The sequence below is a fragment of the Leptinotarsa decemlineata genome, unplaced genomic scaffold (genome assembly GCF_025532065.1).
Source record: "Leptinotarsa decemlineata unplaced genomic scaffold, Ldec_3_MD MMD2_tig00001393_RagTag_RagTag, whole genome shotgun sequence".
Taxonomy (NCBI): domain Eukaryota; kingdom Metazoa; phylum Arthropoda; class Insecta; order Coleoptera; family Chrysomelidae; genus Leptinotarsa; species Leptinotarsa decemlineata.
In genome coordinates, this window is record NW_027412562.1 from 3,715,602 (window position 1) to 3,739,291 (window position 23,690).

At 34.9% G+C, this 23,690-nt stretch overlaps 2 protein-coding genes across 2 annotated transcripts in view; both read right to left on the reverse strand.

Moving 5' to 3' along the window:
• The window catches only part of chas (chascon), a 160,727-nt gene extending 146,040 nt beyond the window's left edge, over positions 1–14,687 (reverse strand). Inside the window, exon 1 of the mRNA XM_074175825.1 lies at positions 14,416–14,687. The gene's annotated coding sequence lies outside the window, so the exon portion shown is untranslated. The remainder of the gene's footprint in view (positions 1–14,415) is intronic.
• Positions 14,688–19,872: 5,185 nt separating this feature from the next.
• On the reverse strand, positions 19,873–22,174 carry LOC141482489 (uncharacterized). Its single transcript, XM_074175826.1, has 2 exons — positions 21,559–22,174; positions 19,873–20,408 (listed from the first exon to the last, which is right to left on the reverse strand). Exons 1-2 carry the CDS (start codon positions 21,949–21,951, stop codon positions 19,914–19,916), a joined length of 888 nt encoding a protein of 295 aa, XP_074031927.1. The 5' UTR covers positions 21,952–22,174; the 3' UTR covers positions 19,873–19,913.
• Between the last annotated feature and the right edge of the window lie 1,516 nt (positions 22,175–23,690).

A 23,690-nucleotide genomic window follows, 5' to 3' on the forward strand; every position in this document is an offset into this window, starting at 1 on the left:
ATGAAAAGTTTATCCTCAACGACAACAGGAGATGTTCAGGAAAGTGGTTGGACACTGATGATTCTCCCAGACGCTTTCCAAAGACGAAAACCAACCAGAAAATTACCATAGTTACTATAGGGTGGTCAGCAGCTGATGTGATTCATTATAACTTTCTGCAACCACATGACATCACCGCATAAGGAATGCAGTCGGCCGATTAAAGTCTAGTTGAGTACCGAAACAACTGTAGAATTCTAGAACGATCGTTACTGATATATAAGGCGGCTTCTCGTCCAGAGAGAGCAGCTGAATTCAGAAATTGAATCGAGCGGTTAAACAAGGAATTCAAATAGTGGAAATAAATTAAGCGTTAGTTACCAAGTGTTGTAAATAAATTAGTTTGTAATAGTGAAATATTGTTGTAAATAAATTTGTTCAAGACAGTTAATTCGTTAAATTGTTACAACTGGTGTCAAAAGTGGGATTTTTAAAATAAATCTGTGAGTACTTGCTGGACAATCTTTGTATTACGGTGAAATTGCCTATAAAACTTATTTGTTCGCGCACAGAGACTGATGATGTGATGTGTTTGTTCGCTGGCCGACATATCGGTCAGGGGCGGCTTTAGATTCGTTACAATATTTTTAAGCACTTCGACAACTCTCTCACCGGTATAATCTTTGCCATTTAGGACCAAGCAAAAACGGCTTCCGTCGACATCTAATCCCGAGCACACAATTTTTATGCTGGCGGAATTAATCGACTTGTGTTACGTAGGCAAAAATGCACTGATTCAAAAAACGCTTCTTTCGATTAAATTGAATTAGTATTCATTCAGATATTATATTTTGAAGTAGACTCATAAAAACGGAAAAACCTTTTGAAACAACCTTATAGTAAACTGTGAAATATATAGAAATAACACGAGACATAGCAATGGTTTCGATCTGAATTGAAAATTATTACACATGCACCAGAGAAAGGTACTGCAGACATAGAATGCAGACTAAATCATAGCATAAATTATTTCGATTTAATTTTTTCCAATTTTAGCAGCATGAGATACATTTTACGCCAGATGTTCTACTTCTATCTATCTCATTTGGCTTCATTTCCAACGTTTTAGACATTCCGAAGCATTCAACAATAGAACGTTGACATGTAGAGATATTGGGTAACTCCTTAGATGGCACTCTTTGAAGGACTCCACGAAAGTGTGACGGACTTGAATCTGGTGACCTTGCAGGTCAAGAAAAGCTAAAGCATTCAAGTTGCTGAAAAATGATTCATGAAAAAAAGAAGATGAATAAATAACTACTAGTACTATTACGAAACCAGCCTGAGATTAATGACTCAATTGATTTCAGCATAGACTTTTTCCAGTTTGGTTGTGAGATTTTATTCTAAATTGGCTCGATGTCGAAAGACACGCAGAAAATGACCTAGAACTAATAAAAGATTGGTTTGATTATCAACAGCTATCACTGAACTTTGAAAACATACTTCTTACCATTTTGCAACAACAGACCCTCTTTATCACCGTATCAAACCTTAATAATCCAAAATACCTTTCAAATATGCTCAGCTACAAATATAAAGTATTTGAGAGTTATTATAGACCCTCACTCAAGATTGAATTTTCATATAAACTATCTAGTGAAAAAATTAAGAAGTATCCTATTTAAGTTCCGGCAACTCAAACACACCCTGGATCAGAAGGATAAAAAAAACATATATTTCAGCCGTGTGCAAAACCACTTGATATGCAATATATCAAGGGATGGGGAGGAGTGTCCAAAACCCACTTGTACCCACTGGAAGTTATCCAGAGAAAATTCATAAAACTGATACTGAATAAACCACCAAGATACAACATTAACGAATTATATAAAGAATCAGAAATACTGCTGTTTTTCAAAACCCTTGCATTGCATCATATAAAGAAAAGGCAAAACTCACCAGAGCCAATCATACATATACCACAAGACACAAAAACAAATACATAGTACCATTCGCTTTCAAAACATTAAGACAGAGCTCTCATCATTTTTGGGCTCAAAGGTGTTCAATTCCCTACCAGAAGATAAACAAAATTGTGAATCTACCAAGCACATGAAAAAGGCACTCAAAAATCTACTACTAGGCTTCATTGAATATTACTGAAGTTTTTTCCCACACCAAATCGTTATTTTTAACACTTCGACACGTGTTTCGATCACCGAGTGATCATCTTCAAAGAGGAAGATTAAAACTATAATTCTAAGAGATTACGGTTAGTGTACAGATGATCGATTTCTAAATCAAGCCATTTTTCTTTGGCGAATTTTTGGACTTTATCAGCAACTGAAGACTTAATAGGAATATTTACGGTAACAAAATTTGGAAAAATTGAATATCTTTTACAGCTATTTAGAAACCAAATATCTGCTTGTATTAGCCTAATTTTAGTTGAATACTTACGATACAGATTCAGTTCCGTTGACCTGGCCGTCATTAGGTACTTATGATGCACTGTTTGGAACCTTTGGTGTAGTAATGAATATTAATGGAGTTTTTTCCCAACACCAAAACGTTATTTTTAACACCTCGACACGTGTTTCGATCAACAAGTGATCATCAAAGAGGAAGATTAAAACTCTCAGTTTTAATTTTCCTCTTTGCAGATGATCACAAGATTAAAACTCTCAGTTTTAATCTTCCTCTTTGAAGATGATCACTTGGTGATCGAAACACGTGTCGAGGTGTTAAAAATAACGATTTGGTGTTGGGAAAAAACTCCAGTAATATTCATTACTACACCAAAGGTTCCAAACAGTGCATCAAAGTACTAGTCTTCATTGTATAAACATTGGAAGAATATTCGACCAACATAATTAAGTACGGATTACATGTCATTATACATCCCAAATCCTTTTTATCCCCTGATTTTAATATGTATATATTTATGTTTCACGTGATCTATTCTAATGATTTTTATCTTATACACCATTTCAATGGCTCTTTGCTTTTTTTTATACATAACAGTAAACTTATATTTCCATGTAACACAAATATTATTTTGTAAATGTTAAATATTTCATATGTAGGTACTTATTTTAGAATCATTTTTTCCATTTTAGTGTTCTAATAAAAAGAAAGTGTTGAACCAAATTGTGTTTCGCGACGTACAAACAGATTTTACTATTTCTGTGGCTTTTTTAATGTTTATTTGCTGAATGTATACTCTTGTAATTGTTTATTATATATGTGTGTAACCAGATACTACAAATGCAATACGCATATATACAGACGGCTCAAAAACCAAAGAAGGCTCAGGATATGGAATGTGCTCCAAATCACTAAGCCTAAGGATGGGGGAATGGGAAAAAATACCAGCGTGGTTCAAACAGAACTGACTGGTATCTCAATCGCCACAAAAGAAATAACCAGGAAAGGAATTTCTGGCAAAAACATAACAATCTGCACTGATAGCAGATCAATTTTCATTACAATTATAGTGTTCGTTTCGGATGTTTTTATTGCTATCATTTCTTTTTCTGCTCATAAAAACACATATAAAATATTTTTGTTGTATATATGTTTCAGATAATCATAAAAGATTTTCTTATTCGAAGTTAATTGTAGAAAACGATTAGAGCAATGGAGATATGAAAAAATATGAATAGGTACCAAAAATTAAAAAAAATCTTTCTAAAAACTCTACGGTACATAAGGAGATGTGAAAGTTGCTATTGTGTTTTTATTTAACTCAGTCAACCAATTTCCAGGGCCGTAATTTAAAAGGGAATAATTCACCCAATTATGATCAAATACTACCGAAACATCCAGAAATATAAAATAAAATTTATTTCTCAGTATGAAGTGAACGTCTTCGATCCAAAAACTACAAGAAAAAATACAGGTCCGTATTTAAAAATTCGGATATGGGGGTGGCCCAAGTCAGATATATAAAAGATTCATGAACATATTCTGATAGCTCACATTGAGTGCCAATAGCAAAATGTGGACAGATTTTCAATTTGTCTGCGAATGAAGAAGATATAGGCAAAAAAATAATTTGGGATTTTTTGGTTTTTCCTGTATATCTCCAGAATCAAAAGAGCTATATTCGATTTTTTCACATCATTGAATAGGTCTCTAAAATACGGAACTTCGCCACACTTTAACCGACACTCTATCTCTTATCGTTTACGAGATCCCCATGTACAGAAACGAATTTGAATAGCCATGTATATGTGTGTATGTGAGTATAGACGTATATTCATATTTGGAGTTATTTTATTTACTTACATCACCTCAATCATATATACTATTTTGTACTTTTTTTCTTAGTGAATAAACATAAATATTTAATTGATCTCCTTCTTTCTTCGGAGATTTTTCACTTTTTTGTATGAATATAGATAAGTAAAAAACCAAAAACCTTTTTTACCCAGTACTCTAAACGTTTCGAAGAAATTCACAATCATTCATCTTCCTGTCGTCGTTTTTGTTGTGTCCATTCTCGAGAATTTTGTTGATTCAAAATCCGACGCTTCTTGAATTACCAAGTAGACAGATTCATGTCCCAACTATTTCCATTCCAGCGATAACTGTGTGTAATAGTCCGAGAAACAGAAAGCAACAATACGTGCTTTATAAACAAATTATGTGAGAATAAAAGCAAACGAAATCGGTTAAGGCTTGACCAAGGTCAATTTGAGTCAACGTATATGATCATCCTACGTCACCCAGTAAATATACCCACATAATTTATTCAGCTAGGAATAATAGAAAATGGAAGTATCCGCGAGCTGAATAAGTACCGAGCGACACATGAAAAATGCAGAAACGAAAAAAAAATTACTCAGCGAATTGTTGAACGGTTTGCCATTTTGCCGAGTTTTATTGTTGAACTCAAGTGTAAAACAGTTTGAAACAGTATTTTAAAGATGTATCCTCTCCGATGACTACTAGAACTGTCGGTAATTTGAGTAGTTTTTATTTTAACCCAAGGTAAATATTCTCGACTTTATTCTTTCCAAGAAATTACCAAAACAAACCAATAAACAAGTCTATCCCACTTCAAGAAACGATAATGAGACTCATAGATTATTGGATTACTTTGGTGTACCCACCAAAATCATCGCTAGTTTCTTGAAAGAAAAAGAAAAGGATGATTCAGAAGTATAAACTGAGTTAACATAAAATTCTTGCCCAGAACTTTGTATTGGCAAAACAGAAAGAATCTTTTCCAAAAGAATGAAAGAGTATCGAAGTAGTTTCTTGAATGTTAATTAAGACCAACAGCACATTTGCAAATCATCTTTTGGCAAACTATGAAGTATTACAACTATGAAGTATTGCAATACTCGCGTGCCAACATTTTTTTAATCCTTGAAGGACTTCTGATATGTACTTTTTGGTTTGTTCTTGAGCCCTCTTAGCGATTCAGTTTTCATCTCCTCAATCGTCGCAAAACACCGTCCTTTCATGGGCCTCTTCGGGAACATATAAAAGTCTGTATTCACTAAATCTGGTGAATACGGTGGCTGAGGCATGATAACACGGTGTTGTTTTTGACAAAAAATTACGGACAAAGTACAATCACCGAATGCTCCTGTCAACATTTCAAGTGTTTTTGAGTACTTGATCCCATTTTTCACACAAAATTGATGCAAATTCTATGATTCACTTTTTTTGACTTATTACACCGAGAACTCCACTGTTTGAAACTCATCATCTGGAGAACTGCATTTATGTGAAATGAACTTCCTGAGAACGAGTTTTCAAATGGATTTAATCTCCAGCGATTCAAATCAATGTGAATCGCTACTTTCGCACAGGCACCGCTCTGCGAGCTCCTTGAGGATTTTCCTGAAGTGCTTGTGTTTTGCCGTTAAAAAAAATGAAACTTTGACCATACGTTCGAAACGAGTGTATCAACATAAAAAAATTTATAAAATCGCTAATCGAATGTACGTAGCCGCGAAATTTGAACATTCACTTCATTTTTTCAACATAGACCTCAAATACTTGTTATTCAATTTTCAAACCGTATTTTATAATTTAAAGTTTAGAAATATTTTATACTTTATACCCAAGTGGAAAACTGGTCTACCAGAGACTTGCATTACTTCATGTTATGTCATTAAACAATTTCCTGGAACCGAATTGGCAGTTGGAAATATCAATGATTGGTGAAGCGAGAAACTAATCCTAACCTGCTAATCGAAGCGTGCCGTTTCTCAGAAGCACAACTGAAGTGTTTATCATTGTTTTGAATTCCGCTCAGTTCGACACTGAGGAATGTATGAGTATTCAATTCTCTATAATGATGCGTACCTAATTTCCTTAGATACATTTTTAAATGTTTTCACCATATCCGCTTGCTGAGTTCAATTCTTCAAATTGGGTTATTATTTCAATTAGAAAAAGGATCATGATTATTTTTCAAATGTTTCTCAGTCTAGTAATTCGACTTCTGCTTCATGGCACATCGTCACCATGGCAACGTATCAAGATTCTCTCAAGAACGAGAAAAGTTAGAAAAATTTTCAGCTGCCTTGGATTGGTATATCTTCAGTGTAGCCCATCCAGATTGGAAACAATTGTGTTAAAATTAATTATCGACCGATTTCAATATCATAAAAGATCTATTTCGAGAGAAAATTCTAACGTTCATTTCAATTTTCAGGGAATACCATGATATTTTTTCATAGGTGGAAATAGATAAATTTTATTCGCAATTTTTTTTTGTTGAAAAAAAAAAATCAATGATTACAAAAACACGACAACTCACTGATCTAACAGTCACAAAAAATCACTCTATATGAACTAAAAAAAATATGTTAAAAATATGTTTTTCCGTTAATCAGCTATCGCACCCCTACGAACGACAACCCTCAAAAGTCGAAGCTTGTGCGACCTAAGGACTAACGAGATCTTACCTTTCAACGTGTGATTCCTAACACGGTAGTTATATAGTTTTTTAATAATTATATCGAAAACCACCAATGTCTGAAAAAGTTAATAAAAAATCAGCAAATTTTTTGATGTATAGCAAATTTTGTATATTTATATTCGTTTATTTATAACATTTTTTAACTTTATGCTTCCAAATATTCAATATAATGAATATTTTTTTTACTAGAGTTTTTTTATTTTATTGAGTAGCCACACAAAAAACCGTATGTAACCTCAGAATAATAATGTACAATGTCAAAGAGAACAAAATCTAGGCTGGTAGTCCGTGGTCGTATGAACGTGAAGTACCAAACGTCTAGTCTACTACTGCGGCCGACATCATCAGTATGTGCATTTAGTGCGAGGACGAAGGTTATACCTGGAACTCGAAGTTTTAACAACCACTTTCAATGGAGAATGTTCCTCCTGACGAAAATCAAGTAATTTCCATAAAAGAGCTCTTAAACAACGCATTCCAAACTTATCATTTCAGCCTTTTTCTTTAAAAAATTATTTAAATACTTGAAAAAGCGGAATGAAATAATGCATTCAACGTTTAAAGGGATTCGTTTCTATTTCACCATTTGGCAACATCGGTTACAGCTAATAAAGGACAATGAATCTGTCACCTGTATGAGACAAACAAAGATGACATATTTCAGAGGCGTGCTGTTTGTTCTGTTTACTTATGTTCCGAGTTCCGAGACATTTTGTGCACCTAACCTATCTTCCTCTATATATAAAAAAATAACAAAACAAGTGTTGTTTGTGTAGCTTGTGGAGGTGGTATTGAACTATAACTTATATTTTGCCTTAATTGTTGATTTATAAAGATAATTTTCCTTTTTTGAAGTAGAATATCTAGGTACGTATAAATTATTTAACTTGATATAGGCGCTGTTGCCAATATGTGAATTAGAAACAAATCCCTTTAAAAATTAAAACCCAACATCTGAAACATCAAATTTGAATACTTATCGAAGTGAATTCGAAAAACTCATGAATTAAAATCAACTTTATTTTGTTCAAACTTGCACTTGCTGTAATAACCCAAATTGAGGAACATTCCCCATTATATCTGAGGGTAATGCATTACCCTTATGTTTTGACATATGTCAAAAAAAATTTCTCAGTTTGCAATTGAGGCGATTTTCAAAAGATAATTTTTGGATTTTGAAAACAGAAAAGGATTATTTTCCGAGACGTCTCCCATCAAACATCAGAGACACGTCAAAAGATGAGAGTAATGCATTATCCATATGTATGACAAATATAGCTGTTTTCAATAGGCTTGTTTCTTGATTTTTGGTTTACTGTTCATTTGTTTGTAATTTCAAATTGAAAAGTAGTCTACTTTGTTTCAGCTCTCTAAATAGCGTTGTTTTCTCGTAATTAATGATTAAAAATCGGATTTTCTAGGCCCGTGACGTCACGGGCCTAGTCCCGCTTCTTGTTCGATTGACCGATAATGTCAAATAATGAACATTGCCAAATTGTAATATTCACGGAGCATATAAACAATTTTTGATTCATTCGTGATTCAAAGTAAAATCACACTCACTTCCGACAACTAAATCTAAAAAGAAAGTGTAAGAAATGCATTAGAAGGAAAAACCAATTATACATGGGATCTAAATAACAAAAAACGCAATAAAATCGTTATATATAGCATGAAACAAGGCCATTGAAACGTTCTTCACAAATCAATGTTTGGGTTTTGGAAACGGAAAAGGATTATTTTCTTAAACATCAACAATCCAACGTCAAACACAGATTTAAAGATATGGAAAATGCATTGACGTTCTTCACAAGTGAGTTTTTGGGTTTTAGAAACAAAAAAGGATCAAATCATCCAAAAACAATTCGTTCAGGCCAGTTTCAACTCCCTACACTGTGGTGGGGCTGACACCTATGGGCTGATACCTATTAGAAAACAACTACTCCCCTGGCTAATACCACGAAGGGCCTTGGATTATATCAGACAGGTGTCAGTGCAGGATTCTTTACTGAAGTTATTCCTGCATATGCTGTTGGCGATACAACTGTCGCATATAATCCAACTGTCAGATATAAAACAACGCCCTTCGTGGTATTAGCCAGAGGCGTAGTTGTTTTCTCATAGGTGTAAGTCCATTAACCTACAGTGTAGGACGTTGAAACTAGCCTGAACGAATTGTTCTTTCGGATGATTTGATTTATAGCCAGTCTTCAAGTATGCCCTCTGTCTATATGTGAAAAATATGTCAAAAGAAAAAACTTCGTTTTTTCCATTGATTATTCAATTTGTATGCAAAATTTTAAAATAAGACACGTCACTGACTAACTAACTTTTCAATGGTTCATTTTAGGCAGTAACTTTTCAGTTTACCATTTATTGCACTTCAGCTGGTTCTCTATTGATTTAGCTTCGTTCATTTTTCGGATTGTGAAAGGTCATACACCTACCCAAAAAACACTAAGTAACCTTGTTTCTTTTTCATTGGTCCACACTGTATAAAAATTCCCGATAAGCTTTAAAATGTCGCTAAGTAATCAAATGTCCATCATCTCCCTAACGAGTACGTAATTTGAAAAATATCTGCTATGCTATCGTATTTACATACCACACAAAGGATTGTATTCATTTTATCGTTTCTGGAAAAGCCGATTGTCATTCAACTAGTTATTTACTTTGACTAATACGTAGAGCTAATAGAACAAGTTAAAATAGAACTTGACTAATTTTACTATGTTCGCATCCTACAATAAAAATAGTTTCAATTATGAAGGATAATTTCAATTCTGACAAATTCAAAAATTTTGCAAGCTTCAAGTTTCACCAATATTCTAAATGAAAGAAATTATAAATACTCACTGCAGTACTGCAAATTAATTCCACGTTTGTGTTGCTCACTAGCTCCTTCAGTATTATTTCATATTTCTAACTTTGCAACAAAGTTTGTTTATGTTTCGATGTGCGGGAAATTCAATTTTCATTTTACGTATCAGCCAATTTCCAATGTTTACATTACAAAAAAGATTCAATGAAGGGAAAGTATTCAATTCAATTTGGTCATTCATTAAATTTTCCGAATTGGTAAATTTCAGCATTCCAAAAGATTGAATTTGTAACCTTTCTCTTTCAGATATAACACGTCAATTGGTCTTCACCATTCAAGAAACCAATCTGATGCTCTTTCATTCTTTAAAAAAAGGTTCTTCCTGTTTGATCAATATAAAGTTTTGGGCAAGAACCACAAAACAATGTATTTTGTTCAAAGTAAATTTGGGGAAAGCCATGATGTTGAGCCTTTTGTGGCTCACAATAGAATCCGGAAGTTGAATATTAACTTCCGGATTTGTAGAAAAAAAATTCTTACCCTTATTTTCATTTACATTTTGAAATGTATTATGTTCGCTAGACATAATTTATCGTTACTTGCAACCAATGGATCTTAACGCGAACAAACACACTGCATGGAACCACTTCATAGATACCTAATCAGCTGAAGCTAATGAACAGTGATGATGTATTTCATAATTAAGTCAGATTGCTATCAATAAGAAACTGTTATGAGTGATATTTTGGCATACACAGATTTTAGTTAAATTCTACCCTTGAAACGGTACCAATAATGATTGCTTTTATATATTTGATTTTCCATGTTTTATTCTCTGACCAAATTCCGATTTTGATATCAATTATTATTTCTCACTGTTGAGTATTCTATTTTTTCTTGTCAATCGTTTTCAAATAATGTTATGTTTAAGAAATATGAAATAAATTCGCATTTTGTAGGAATTTGTTGGATCCTAATCAGCATCCACCAAAAAAAAATTAATTTGATCCCATGAAATATGGTCATTGTACTCGAAGCAGAGAAAAGAAACTTTCAGTACCAAATTGTGCAAAAAGGGTGAGGCAACGTAGTATTGAATGTTCAAGTCTAAAGTTATATAACATCCTACCAGGTCACTTGAAATACATCAAAAACTTCAACTCATTCAAAACTCATATGAAGAAATAGTTACGACATACGGAACGATATACAGGGTGTTCCTTAAACACATGCTAATATTTAAGGAGGTAATTCTTAGACCCATTTTAAGGAAAAAACGTCCTATGGACGAATGTCCTAAACGCCTTAACTTTTGAGATACAGGGTGGCAAAGTTTTCAAAAATAATCAGTTTTTTAATAATAACTGAGATAATTTTTTAGACATCTTTGGCATATTTGGTACATATGTTCCATGCCTCCTGATGTACAATTTTCTTAATTTTCTCTGCCAGTGGCGTACGTATGAGTTTTGAAATGTATATTTTTGGCGAAAAAAATACTACGCCACTGCCTTATCTTGAATTAAAAATTATTTTTAAAATCTCCATACATTTTTGAGCACATTTGATTTGCTGGGTTTTCTTTGTCCGACGCATGGTTTTCGCTCAAAAAATTAAAAATCGTTTTACTTAAGGATAAATTCCTTAAAAATCGTGCATCGACTGAAAGCAAACTAAGAGATCAGATTTGTTGCAAAATAATTGAGGATCTAAAAGGTATTTGTTTGTTGTCAGATGCACTGTTCTCAATTAAAATTACGTCATAACGCAGCACCTGGAATAACTGACGTGTAGCAGAATTTATTTACTGCACCTCTTGGAAATATGGAGTTTGTCGATATGTGATTTCTTTTAAAGATTAAAAGCAGATAAAACAGCGTACCCACCATACAAACGTCAGTAGTACTAATTAACAAATTTGTGCTATTCGTTTAGAATTAATGTCACAAAATAAAATAAAACTCGTTTTTGTGAAAAATTTATTTTTTTGCAGATTATGTTTTCAAATATTATTAGGGAATTGGTAATGCGTTATGAAGCAATTTTCAGATTCTCATTCATTTTAGAATTGATCTAATATGCCAAAGATGTCTACAAAATTATCTCAGTTATTATTAAAAAACTGAATATTTTTGAAAACTTTGCCACCCTGTATCTCAAAAGTTAAGGCGTTTAGGACATACGTCAATAGAAAGTTTTTTTCTTAAATATTAGCATGTGTTTAAGGAACACCCTGTATATTACACCGTATTCGCCAGATATGGCTCTCAGCGACACTGGCTATCCGCAGACCTCAAAAAAATGCTCGCCGGTAAAAAATATGATGGAATGAAATGAGAAATAAGACGCAATAACACACGTAGAGCTGCTCAAAAAGTTAGAACATAGCAGTTGCTAGTCAAGCAGTAAAATCTGTCAAAATGTACTGCTTCCGAAGTGATGACGGCCCATGTAAATACGGCTTCTCTAAGTTTATTTCAAGTAAAGTAAAGTAAAGTAGAATTGGCCGCGGTGGTAGTGCGTCCGACTCACGATCGGAAGACCGTGGGTTCGATCCCCGCCTCGACCAGATATTTTTCTCGAGAGAATTTATCTGGTTGAAGCTGGAATGATTCTGCAACCGTGTTAGGAATCACACGTTAAAAGGTAAGACCTCTTTAGTCCTTAGCTCGCACAAGTTTCTCAACTTTTGAGAGTTGTCGTTCGTATGGGGGCGGCAGCTGATTAACGGAAAAACAGATTTTAAACAGACAGATTTTTTAAACAGTAAACGATATAGTGCATCCTCCCTTCCAACAGCTTCCCTTTATTAATATAGTAAGGGAGCTAAATAATTTCGTTATTCAATAATAATTTCTGATTATACAAGAATCACAATAACAATATAATATATATAATGATATATATAATAAATATTTCGTTTATATAGGTGAGTGGGAAAGTAGGGATTCAAATAACAGGGTGACAATTGAAAATACTACCGAATACTACCGAATACTACTTACTCACATATATACAATCGATCGCTTCAAAAACACTTCACTAATTTTCGGACTTCTCTGGTTCACTATCACTGTCGTCATTTAAATCAATAATGAATTTATTTCCACCACTAATATGGAAGTGTCCAATCTCCATATAGTCTTTTTCAACTAAAATTACTTTTTTAATCCTTTTTTGCCAGTCTTCTTCGGTGATATTAGATACTTCTTCTTTAATTAGCTCTATTATCTTCTTATCAAATTTTGTTTGCTGGCATGTTAGGCGTAAACATTCTCGAACCATCAGTCCACCCTTTCGTAACTGTTTCGTGAGTGTCATACCAAGTTTCGTCCAAATAGAAAATTTGCCGTTGTCTATATTTAGTTTTTTGTTATAAGTATTTGTTACGCGATTCCACTATTCTTCTGCTTTCCATGACTGCTTGGCGTTTGTTTATCATTTTAAATCTAAATCCTAGTTTCTTTATCCAATCCTGAAGAGTTTTATCACAGCAGCTCACGTTATGGCCGGAAGTATTCAACTTCTGCCTTATGATTTCAGTTGTAGGAATCTCATTGCTTTTGTAACAGTCGTATATTGTTTTTTTTTTCAATGATTTTATTAGATGAACATCTAAAGGTTCTGGTAATCCCGTATCACATCGTGTCTTGCGTTCATAAGGTTTGTTTTTGACTATTTTACGTACAGTTGAGAAAGGAATTTCGGTTAAATCTGATGTTGCTTGCAATAGCTTGTTTCTCTCGAAACCAAACTTGAGATGTAAATTCTTATATACATTGAAACACACTCTCTGTGTTTCAATATTCAAATGCATCCGAATCTTATTCGCTGGTATCTCTTTTTCACATTGTTCACCAATCGCTATTGGAATCACTACACAAGAAAAAGTCTGCGTTGTTACCACACTTTTTATTACTATTAGTACTTGTCCAAGGACGCCACATTTCAAACAGATAACAAAAATGTTAAGTAATTATAACTGCAACAATATCGAATTTCAACAATTAAATCGCGATCAGTCCCTGAACTGAACACGGCGGCGATAACCATCCCCGCATTCCCGATTTCTATTCGTCAAATTTCAAATTCAACTTCAAACGTCAACTTCAAATTTAATTTAATGGCTCTTCAGCCAATCATAAAACTCGGTTAGTAAAAATTATCCACTACGAACCGCCAATTCGACGGTCCACGTAGACCACTCCGCAGCCGGTTCATTTTCATGTATTGGTTTTTTTGTCCTTTGAGAGTGCCGACAAATTTAAGTTCGCACAATATCGTTTACTTCGACTATACCTAATGTATCTGTTAGCGACTGCAGCTTACATTGTTTCGCTGGTGTTGATGGTAGAACGACCCTGATGATTATCAGAAACAGAGGTTTCAAAACAATCTCTGCGAGAAGGTGTCTCCAAATCACTCCTGATCGGGTGGTACTAATACCGTACCACAAAATTCCTCTGATTGAAGACACAATCATTAATAGTCTAGTAAAGATATTCTGGAGAGAATCTAAGGCATACAGAGTCCGACTGATCTTCCGTCGCTTTCGAAGAAGAAGTTCAGGATTCAAGTTCAAAGTTGGGATTTCGAAAGAAATCTAAGGAAGATGCTTCTGGAGCTCAGTTTAGTCTACGATGTATCGTCGCCCAAAAAGTGTACTTACCAATTCCTCCGAATCAAGATAATCCTAATTCGCACGTGACACACAAATCGCACTGCAACTGCAACTGGAATTCATTCACAGAATCGGCACGTGCTATTTTCGCAACAACAACGGACACGCCACGATGAATCAACAACGCACTCTTCGAAAAGATTCGATCACAGCGTTCGATGGAGAATAAGCCGGACCGCAGCCTCACCTTCTGCAGAGTGCGGATCACCTTGTCCGGAGTGTACCTGCGGCGCTACCATGTAGGTGTCGACCTGGACCCTCTGACGACGGCGATCGCCTCATTTGTCTGTTTGTCGTTCGCGTTATTCACTCGATTTCAGTCGATGGGTTTCTTAATGATCCACGTACCAGGTGGATTTCTCTTTTCTTCTTTCAGTTTTTTTAGTGTGCAGAAATTTCGGTTCGTAGGTTTATTGAAACTGAAACTTTACTATTCGTATGATGCACAGTCACAGTGACCAGCCCAAACACTTACCCACCCCTGCTAAAAATCTTTAAAAATGATAAAGAAGGCCACAATTTTTAATATGTTGTCTCCGGAATATTTCGAATTATAAAGTCAAAATTTCGAATTTTACGCTGGAATTTAGACTTCGAACTCGAAATTTAGACCTTAAACAAAAAGTTTCAACTTCAGTATCGAAACTTTGCACTTCAGTCTTGCAATTCTGACTTCAATCTCAATATTTTGCATTTCATTAGTTCGGACTTCTGTCTTATATTATATAAAATGATTTAAAATCCCTGAAATAACTGAAAAAAGAGAATTAAAAATTAAAGAAGAAGAATGAAAATTAATAGCTGAAAAAACAATTATATTAAGCAAAAAACCTGAAATGAAATAATAGTGAAATAAAATACAAGTAAAAATGGAACAAATTGAACAAAACATAAATAAAATTAAAAAGTTGAGAGATTTCAAGCCAAGTTAATTCTCGACGTTTCGATTGTTGGTATTCACAATCATCTTCGGGTGATGACTGGACTGATTCCTCCGTAAGCCAACTATTTATAGGTCATTTGAGTACTTTCCTTTTTCCGTTTCACCGGTTTAGTGGGAGATGACCGTTTAGCGGGAGTTGGCCATTTTTCACTTGATTATGGCTTTCCATATGTTGGAGAACATGTATGAGGCTTCTTTGAATTTTCTCCTAAACCAGTGTTCCTCCTTGTCAATGTTTTCAGCTTGAGCCCACTTGATGTTATGTTGATGAGTCCAAACATGCTCTGCTACTCCTGATTTGCTGGTTTCCCCTCGCTGTGGGTGTTTCTTGTGCTCGGCATTCAATGGCTTCTTAGTTTCACTGATATAGGATTTTCCGCACTCACAGGGCACTCGGTAAATGCAATTCTTGGAGTAGCAGTTCTCGTTTGGTGGCCTGGTTTTCGTGAGGCTGCTACGGATAGTGTTCCCAGATCTGAAGAAGGTCATGATGTTGTACTTGGATCCAATTGTAGGGAAGTGCTTCTCTTCCTTTCGGGGCTCCTGCTGTCTTTTAGCCAAAGTCTGTTCCACCATCACTTTGGAGTAGCCATTTCGTTGAAGGTCATTTTTGAGGATGTCTAACTCCTTCTCGGGATTTTCCTTCGTATTACAAAGTCCGAAAGCACGGTCTAATAGAGTTTAGATGATTCCTTTTTTAGTCGATTAATGGTGGTTGGATTCGTGGTTCAGATACTGTCCCGTGTGAGTGGGTTTTCGGTATACAGATGTTTTCCACTTAGTGTCGGTCCTCTTCACCGATACGTCTAAAAATGGCAATTCGTTGTGGGCTTCCTTCTCCATTGTGAAAGTGATGGAAGTTCTTACGCTGTTGATGTGTTTCAGGAAGGCGTCTAGTTCAGTATTCCCATGGTTCTTGTGGGCTTCTTCAATGGCTAGAGTTTCAAACCACTCCATATATATGTTGGCTATGATTGGTAAAAGTGGCGATCCCATTGGCAGTCCCTCATCTTGTGTAAATAATTCGTCCTTCAGTTGGAAATAACAGTTTCGTACAAAGCATCCTAGTAATTCCATAATTACTTCTACAGGTAAATTCTTTATTTCAGGGATTTCAAATCATTTTATATAATATCAGACAATGGAAGTCCGAACTAATGAAATTCATCATGAAACATTGTCAATCACCTTCAATCAATATTTTGAGTTCCACCTCTAAGTTATGATTTTGATTTCAAAATTCGTAGAAATTTCGACATCCGATTCAAATTCATAAAGTAATGATAAAAAAATACGTGTGCTTCCCATCTTTCCGTAACTATCAGACATTGAAAAACTAATAGTACGCAAATATCTGCTGAAAAACACTCTTTATACACTATCTTCTGATGATGCTTACTTAGTAAGCGAAATCCGTGTCGAGAGTCAGTATTTTGTTTGTATTTATGTTGCGTGTGTTTTGCGTATATTTTGCGTGTTCGTCGATTTTCTGCTATCGGAAAAAATGCTTAGAAATACTTGAAACATTGACAGTGGCATACGGTGATAGTACTCTGAGTCAGAAAAATGTTTAAAAGTGGTACACGCTCTTGACAGAAGATCGAGAAGATGTGAATGACGACACTCGCCCTGGACGCCCCAGCACATCAACAACCGATAAAAATGTTGAGAAAGTGAAGGAAATTGTTATGGACAATCGTCGAATCACTATTAGAGAAGCTGCTGAGGATATCGGCAAATCGATTGGCTCATGCCATGCTACTTTTTTTTGGAAATTTTGGTCATGAAGCGTGTAGCAGCGAAGTTCGTTCCAAAATTGCTGAATTTTGATAAAGAAAAACAAATATACCAGGTATAGGAATGTAATCTTTCACGGCAACGTTTTGGATGGTTTCCGGGTTTTGCCGTGGTCTTCTTTGGTTATGATTTCCAAACTGCAGCAGTCATCTTCGGTGGCGTTGGCAAAGTACTCTTCTTGACATGTCAAATAAAACTAAAGCTCCCATTTCTGCCGTGCTGATTTTTCGGGCACTGTAATGGCGGGTTCGCGAGTACTTCCCGCGCGATTTACTTGACTTGGCTTCGTTTTGACGCTTTTCATAGCTGTGTGCCAGATCTTTGGTAGATATGTTCTCTCATCCTTTCTGTTGAAGTTATCTTGGTGTTTGTGTATTTTGATGGGTCCTAAATGCATTCTTGTTGAATAATGTTTCGAAGTTGCTAGCCTCTCCGTATTCTACATACAAAAATTTGAAGAAAGAGCCATCCAAACCTCAGAAATACGACCGAAGCACTGGTTGAGGTATGTAGATGAGATGTTCGTTGTTTGGAGTCATGGAAAAAAAGAACTTCAGAACTTCCTAAATCATCTGAATAGCTTTCATCCGAAAATCCAGCTCACCATGGAGTTAGAAGAAAACCTCCAAATCCCTTTCCTTGGCGTTTTAAAAGTAATCAAATAGGCCATAAGGTGTACAGAAAGAAAACACACACAGATCGATACCTACATAATGGCTCCAACTATCATCCAAAACGGAAACGAATTGTCATCAACACCCTAGTGAAGAGAAATTTGAGAATATGTGAAAAAGGTACGTCGACGACGAAATAAAACACCTAACAACTGTGTTACAAGCGAATGGCTACGACAGAAAAGACAGAGAAACACCAGTGAAGATCAACCCCAACTTGAATGACAAAATGTTTTGAAAGAGCCATAGACTCCAACCTCCAAAACAAGATATTGAATAGTTATGAACGAGTGAATTGCGATTTAAGACTGATAAATAACTGTTTTTCACAGAAATTAGCAATTTTACAGTTTGATATCATCTATATAACAGATAAATAGTTTATTAAGTGATTTTTATTTGCTGAAAGACTGTTTTTTGTGAAGAGGAACCCGGCTCTTTCATAGCACATGGCCAGCTCTTTCATAAACATGTTGCTTTGAAAGAGCCGATTTCCCTTTTTTCTTTAAGTTGCCATACTACTAATTTCTGTCATGGTATCTCATTTTATTTTGATTGGATAACCATGACTATTAAACTAATTACTTACAAAAAGCAATTTTATTCAATAACCACCACCTGACGTTAACTTTTTTTGATGTTTTTCATAACTGGCTCTTTCATACACACTCTCCCATACCCGCTTAGTCGAGCACAAGTGGAGTTGTTGATTGGGACAGGCCGAGATGTCTCGGGAAGTACTCGCGAATGCGCCATTACAGAAAGTGCGCGAAAAATCAGCACGGCAGAAATGGGAGCTTTAGTTTCAGTTGACATGTCAAAAAGACTACTTCAAACACGACACTGAAGATGACTGCCGCAGTTGCAGAAGACCAGGGAAAACCAGGAAACCATCCAAAACAACTACACTAGATGTTTCAACGAAAAGAATTCATCCTCAAATACTTTTTAAACATTTTTTTGGGAAAGAAAGTTTTTGGCTTTCTACTACTCCATCTGATACAAAAAAAGGGATGAGAGAATCTTCTAAAGAAAGGAAGGAAGTAATCAATTTGAAAGTCTATACATGAATGTGTAGATCATGCAAAAAAGTAACTTTCAGACACAAACTGAAAGAAAGTCCTCCTGAAACAACTACTTTCATATAAACATTGAATTACACGAAAGAAAATAATTCTTTCGAAACAAATACTTCTATATGAACACTGAATTATACAGAAGATACTTTTCTCTACTGTTTGTATTTCAAACATTTGTTGTGGAATAAGAATCAGATATCATTCACATGAGTTCTACTTCGAATGAATGATAATAAATTGTACTCACATAGAACACTGTCACCCTCACTGGTATACACCGATGTTTCGCCTTAAAACACTTGCCCTAAGGCTCTTCAGTACCAAATTGGATAACATTATAGAAAATACACACACTTCATTCATGCATAAAGGGTCCTGTAGACGGTCAAATTTGTTTGTCGAATTTGTTTGTCAAACTTCATGTTTTCATCAAACAAAAGCGCATACGATCAAACCAATAGATCAAATAAATTTGCCCATATTTCAGTTTTCTCCTTGACGTTCGTGTGTTGTTATCATCTTCTGTCGTATATAACAATGAGTGATAATACAGATAAGGCGTTTTTGGCATTGACACTAGCACTATGTATGAAGAAAAAGAAAAAAGGTCGTCGATGGTCTAGAGAATGGTTGAAATTACGGGATAAATATACGCACGAAAATTTGTTACGGGAAATAGTGCTCACAGAACCAAATGACTATGCAAACTTCCTGCGCATGGACCATAAAACATTTGAAGATTTATTAACATTGCTAAGTCCTTGCATAGCAAAACAAGATACCGTTATGCGTAAATCTATACCAGCTTCTCAAAGATTATCTATAACCTTGAGGTACCTGGCTAGTGGCGCCGATTTTGAAGACCTAAAATTTCAAGCCTGCATTGCACCTCGTACACTCAGCGGCATTATCATTGAAACTTGTGAGGCAATAAATGAAAAATTAAGCAATATTCAGGTAAGATTTTTATTTCAAAATTACAAAATATATAATTTAAAGAGAATAAAAATTGTTTATAAATTTGGCTGCTGTATCATCTTCAGTTTCTGTATTAGTTTCATTTGTTTGCGAGTCTGAAATATGAATCACCACAGGTTGCTCCGTATTGGACAGATATGATTGTTGTGAAATAGGAGATGGGCTGTACGGAGTAGGTGATGGAGTGTTCCAAGCGAGTGCTGGCTGAGACGGATTAATAACTACCGAATGTCGATGAAGGTTTCCTTCTTCTCCTTCAAAGAGTATTTCGTTTATAAATTTTTCTGCCAGTCTTCTTTGTTCTCCAGACATGCGCTCTAGCTTAAAGGCCCAGTTTCTTGCCATCACCTGATATTCATTTTCAGGTTTTTTGAAATGATCCCTGGCTAATGTCAATAAGTCCTGTTGCAAGTCCTCCTTTTTCTTCTTTTTTATTTGTACAGGACTAATAGATGCTGAAGGTGGCAAAGGTGATTGTGTTGATGTTGATGTTGATAGTTTTGACGATTCCTAGAAACCAAAACAATAAATATAAACATATTACATAATAATAATAATACATAATAATAAACATATTACATAATAATAATAAGTATTTTTATGTTTCAGATACCCAAAACACAAGAAAGTTGGAAAATATTGGCACGACAATTTGGAAATTCATGGAACTTTGATAATTGCATCGGAGCTGTAGACGGAAAGCATATCACGTTACAAAAACCTGAGCATTCCGGTTCCTATTATTATAATTATAAGGGAACACACAGCATAGTGCTTATGGCCATAGCTAATGCAAATTATGAATTTATCATGATTGATGTCGGTACAAATGGTAGAGTGTCAGATGGAGGAGTACTTAAAAATACAAAATTTTGGAATATGTTTGAGAACAACCAGTTGCAGATTCCAGAGCCACAGGAATTGCCAAACTTTAATAAAAAAATGCCATTTGTATTTGTAGGCGATGAAGCTTTCCAGCTTCTTCCAAATTTTATGAAGCCCTACAATAAGCAGGTTTTAAATGACAACAGAAGGATTTTCAATTATCGTTTATCCCGTGCTCGGCGAATAATTGAAAATGTATTCGGCATTCTTGCGAGTCGTTTTAAGATTCTCCAAAAACCCATCAAATTATGTCCTACAAAAGCTAAAATTGTAGTAATGGCGTGTTGTCATTTACACAATTTACTAATGAAACAAAAAAACTACATTAGGAATGGAGAATTAGACATGGAAGATTGTGTTACAGGGACTGTCATACAAGGATCTTGGAGAAATGAGTCAAATCAATTGTTGAATATCGAACGTGCACGGGCTGGAAATAGCGCTACATTAGCAAAAGAAGTGAGAGATGATTTTTGTGAATATTTTAATTCAACGGGTGCTATTCCATGGCAAAACAAATGTTTAGAATAGGTACCTAATCGTATTTGCTGTACTTGTGAAAATAAAAAATATTTATTAATTGGTTAAGTTAAAATATTATTATTGGTTAGGTTAAAATATTATGTTGTACCTATTTGTAACAAGTTGTTTATAAAAATATTCTTTTGAAAATGAATTCTTATTTGAAAATGAAAAAATTTCAAATGTTTAGAGTGGGTAACTGTATATGTTGTACTTGTAGAATTAAAATAAAATAAACATTGTTACTATTTACCGTTTGTCCTGTTATTGAACTGATCCCCGATTCTTCCTCCACTTGGTCTTGTAGAAATTCAAGCTCTTTGTAGTACCATAATGAAGGTACATAGAGTTCATCAGTACCAGATCCAGAAAGCATAGATTTCTTCACCTTATTATTTTCACGCTTGAAAGTTGTTCGTAAAATATTAATTTTTTTTTTAACATCTTCTTCAGTGATGTTCCCGCGAGACACTTTCAATAACTCCGTCATTTTTTTGATCGCATTCATTCTCTTGTGTTTATCCATATAGTCTTTTGATTTTATTCTCCACAGCATCGGCATGTCGCGATATACGGAGATAAATTCCAAAAGACATTCTTTTTCTGACATGTTGCCGTTATTGATTGTCGCAGTTGTGTTCTCCATGGTATCAAGGCAATAACTGAGATCTTATTTGACAAACACCATTGCACACTATCAAACAGGTTTGCCAAACACACCGTCAATCAAAATTTCCATCAAACAGGTCAAACATTTACATTGTTTGACAAACACGTCAAACAAGCTCGCACACTTTCAAAAAATTTGACAAACACGTTTGTCAAACGAATATTTGACAAATAATTTGATCGTTTACAGGGCCCTTTACGATTTTGAATGTCACGGAATAAGCTTGATCTGCTTATGTCATCGATGACATCGTAATGACATAAGGTGAATAATAGGTGAATTTGTAAACATATTCTGTAGTCAAAAACACAAAGACTAGTCCAAGTTTATATCAAAGGGGTTATGTTATTGAGATTCAGTGAGTCTTCTTGATTTCATTTCTGTATCCTCCAGAGGCATCTCATACGTATTTTTATGGATTAAGTTATGGACACTTTGATTTACGATATTTTTATTCTTTATAAGCGTTATTTTTAATTTTGTTCCATTATAGATAGATTATAGATAAATTATAGATATAAAAATAAGGATATTAGATTGTTTTGGTTTGAGAAATCAAACTTTCTTCAACACTGTGTGAACACAGTGACAAGCAAATGATACGATACTCTAAAATGAAGGGATATTCGTTACATCAACTCCCGATTCACCTCCTTGAAAAAGACATGAAGATTGTCAAAAGATGTTTAAATAATGCGGTGAATTTTGATTTTGCTCAAAAAATATTCATTCATTCATCAATTTCCATTTTGTCCCGTTCAAAGTAGTCCCCCTCAGATATAAGACACTTGTGCCAGAGAGAGTGCTGATATGCACTTTTTGGTATGTCCTTGAGCTTTCTTAGCGATTCGGTTTTTATCTCCTCAATCGTCGCAAAACGACATCCTTTCATGGGTCTCTTCAATCTTGGGAAGAGGAAAAAGTCGCAGGGAGGAAAGTCTCGTGAATACGGTGGCTGAGGCATGATTACAGTGTTATTTTCAGACATGAAAATATAAACAAGCAATGACGATTGGGCAGGTGTATTATTGTGATGCAAAAGCCATATGTTTTTCCACAATACCGGACTTTTTCTTCATATTGCTTCCCGCATGCGGCGCATAACTTCAAGATAATACTCCTCATTGACGACTATGTGGCAAGAACTCCTACTGCACTACTCCATGGTAATAGAAGAAAACAGTTCGCAAAATCTTGACATTTCATCGAACTGCTTGCGATCGGCGTGTTTTTCTTGTCTTGGTTCTTCTGCGCTCTTCTCCATTGGGAAGAATGGGCTTTGGTTTCGATGTCATAACCATATGCTCATGATTCGTCACCAGTTATGATCTTTTCAAGCAAATCTGGAACGTCGTTGACGTCATTCAACAATTCCTCTTCAACATTTTCATCGGTTGTTGATATGCTTTCTACGCGACATAAGCTTGGGTGAGCTATTGTTTTTCCGTCGCGTGTCTGCCACACGTACCTAAAAAATCGTTGGTCTCACATGAGAGGCAAGGGTTTAGTATTTTTACCAGAACTTCTGCATAAATATACACCTCTCCAGAATATATTTGAAAGTTCAGTTTAGCTGTTTCATATCATCATGATACTGAATATTCATGCAAATGAATTCATCAATAATCAAAAGAACATCAAATGATGCTCGTTATTTATCAAAACATTTATATATGAATATTCCTATATAATTTGAAAATCCTGTAAATGCAATC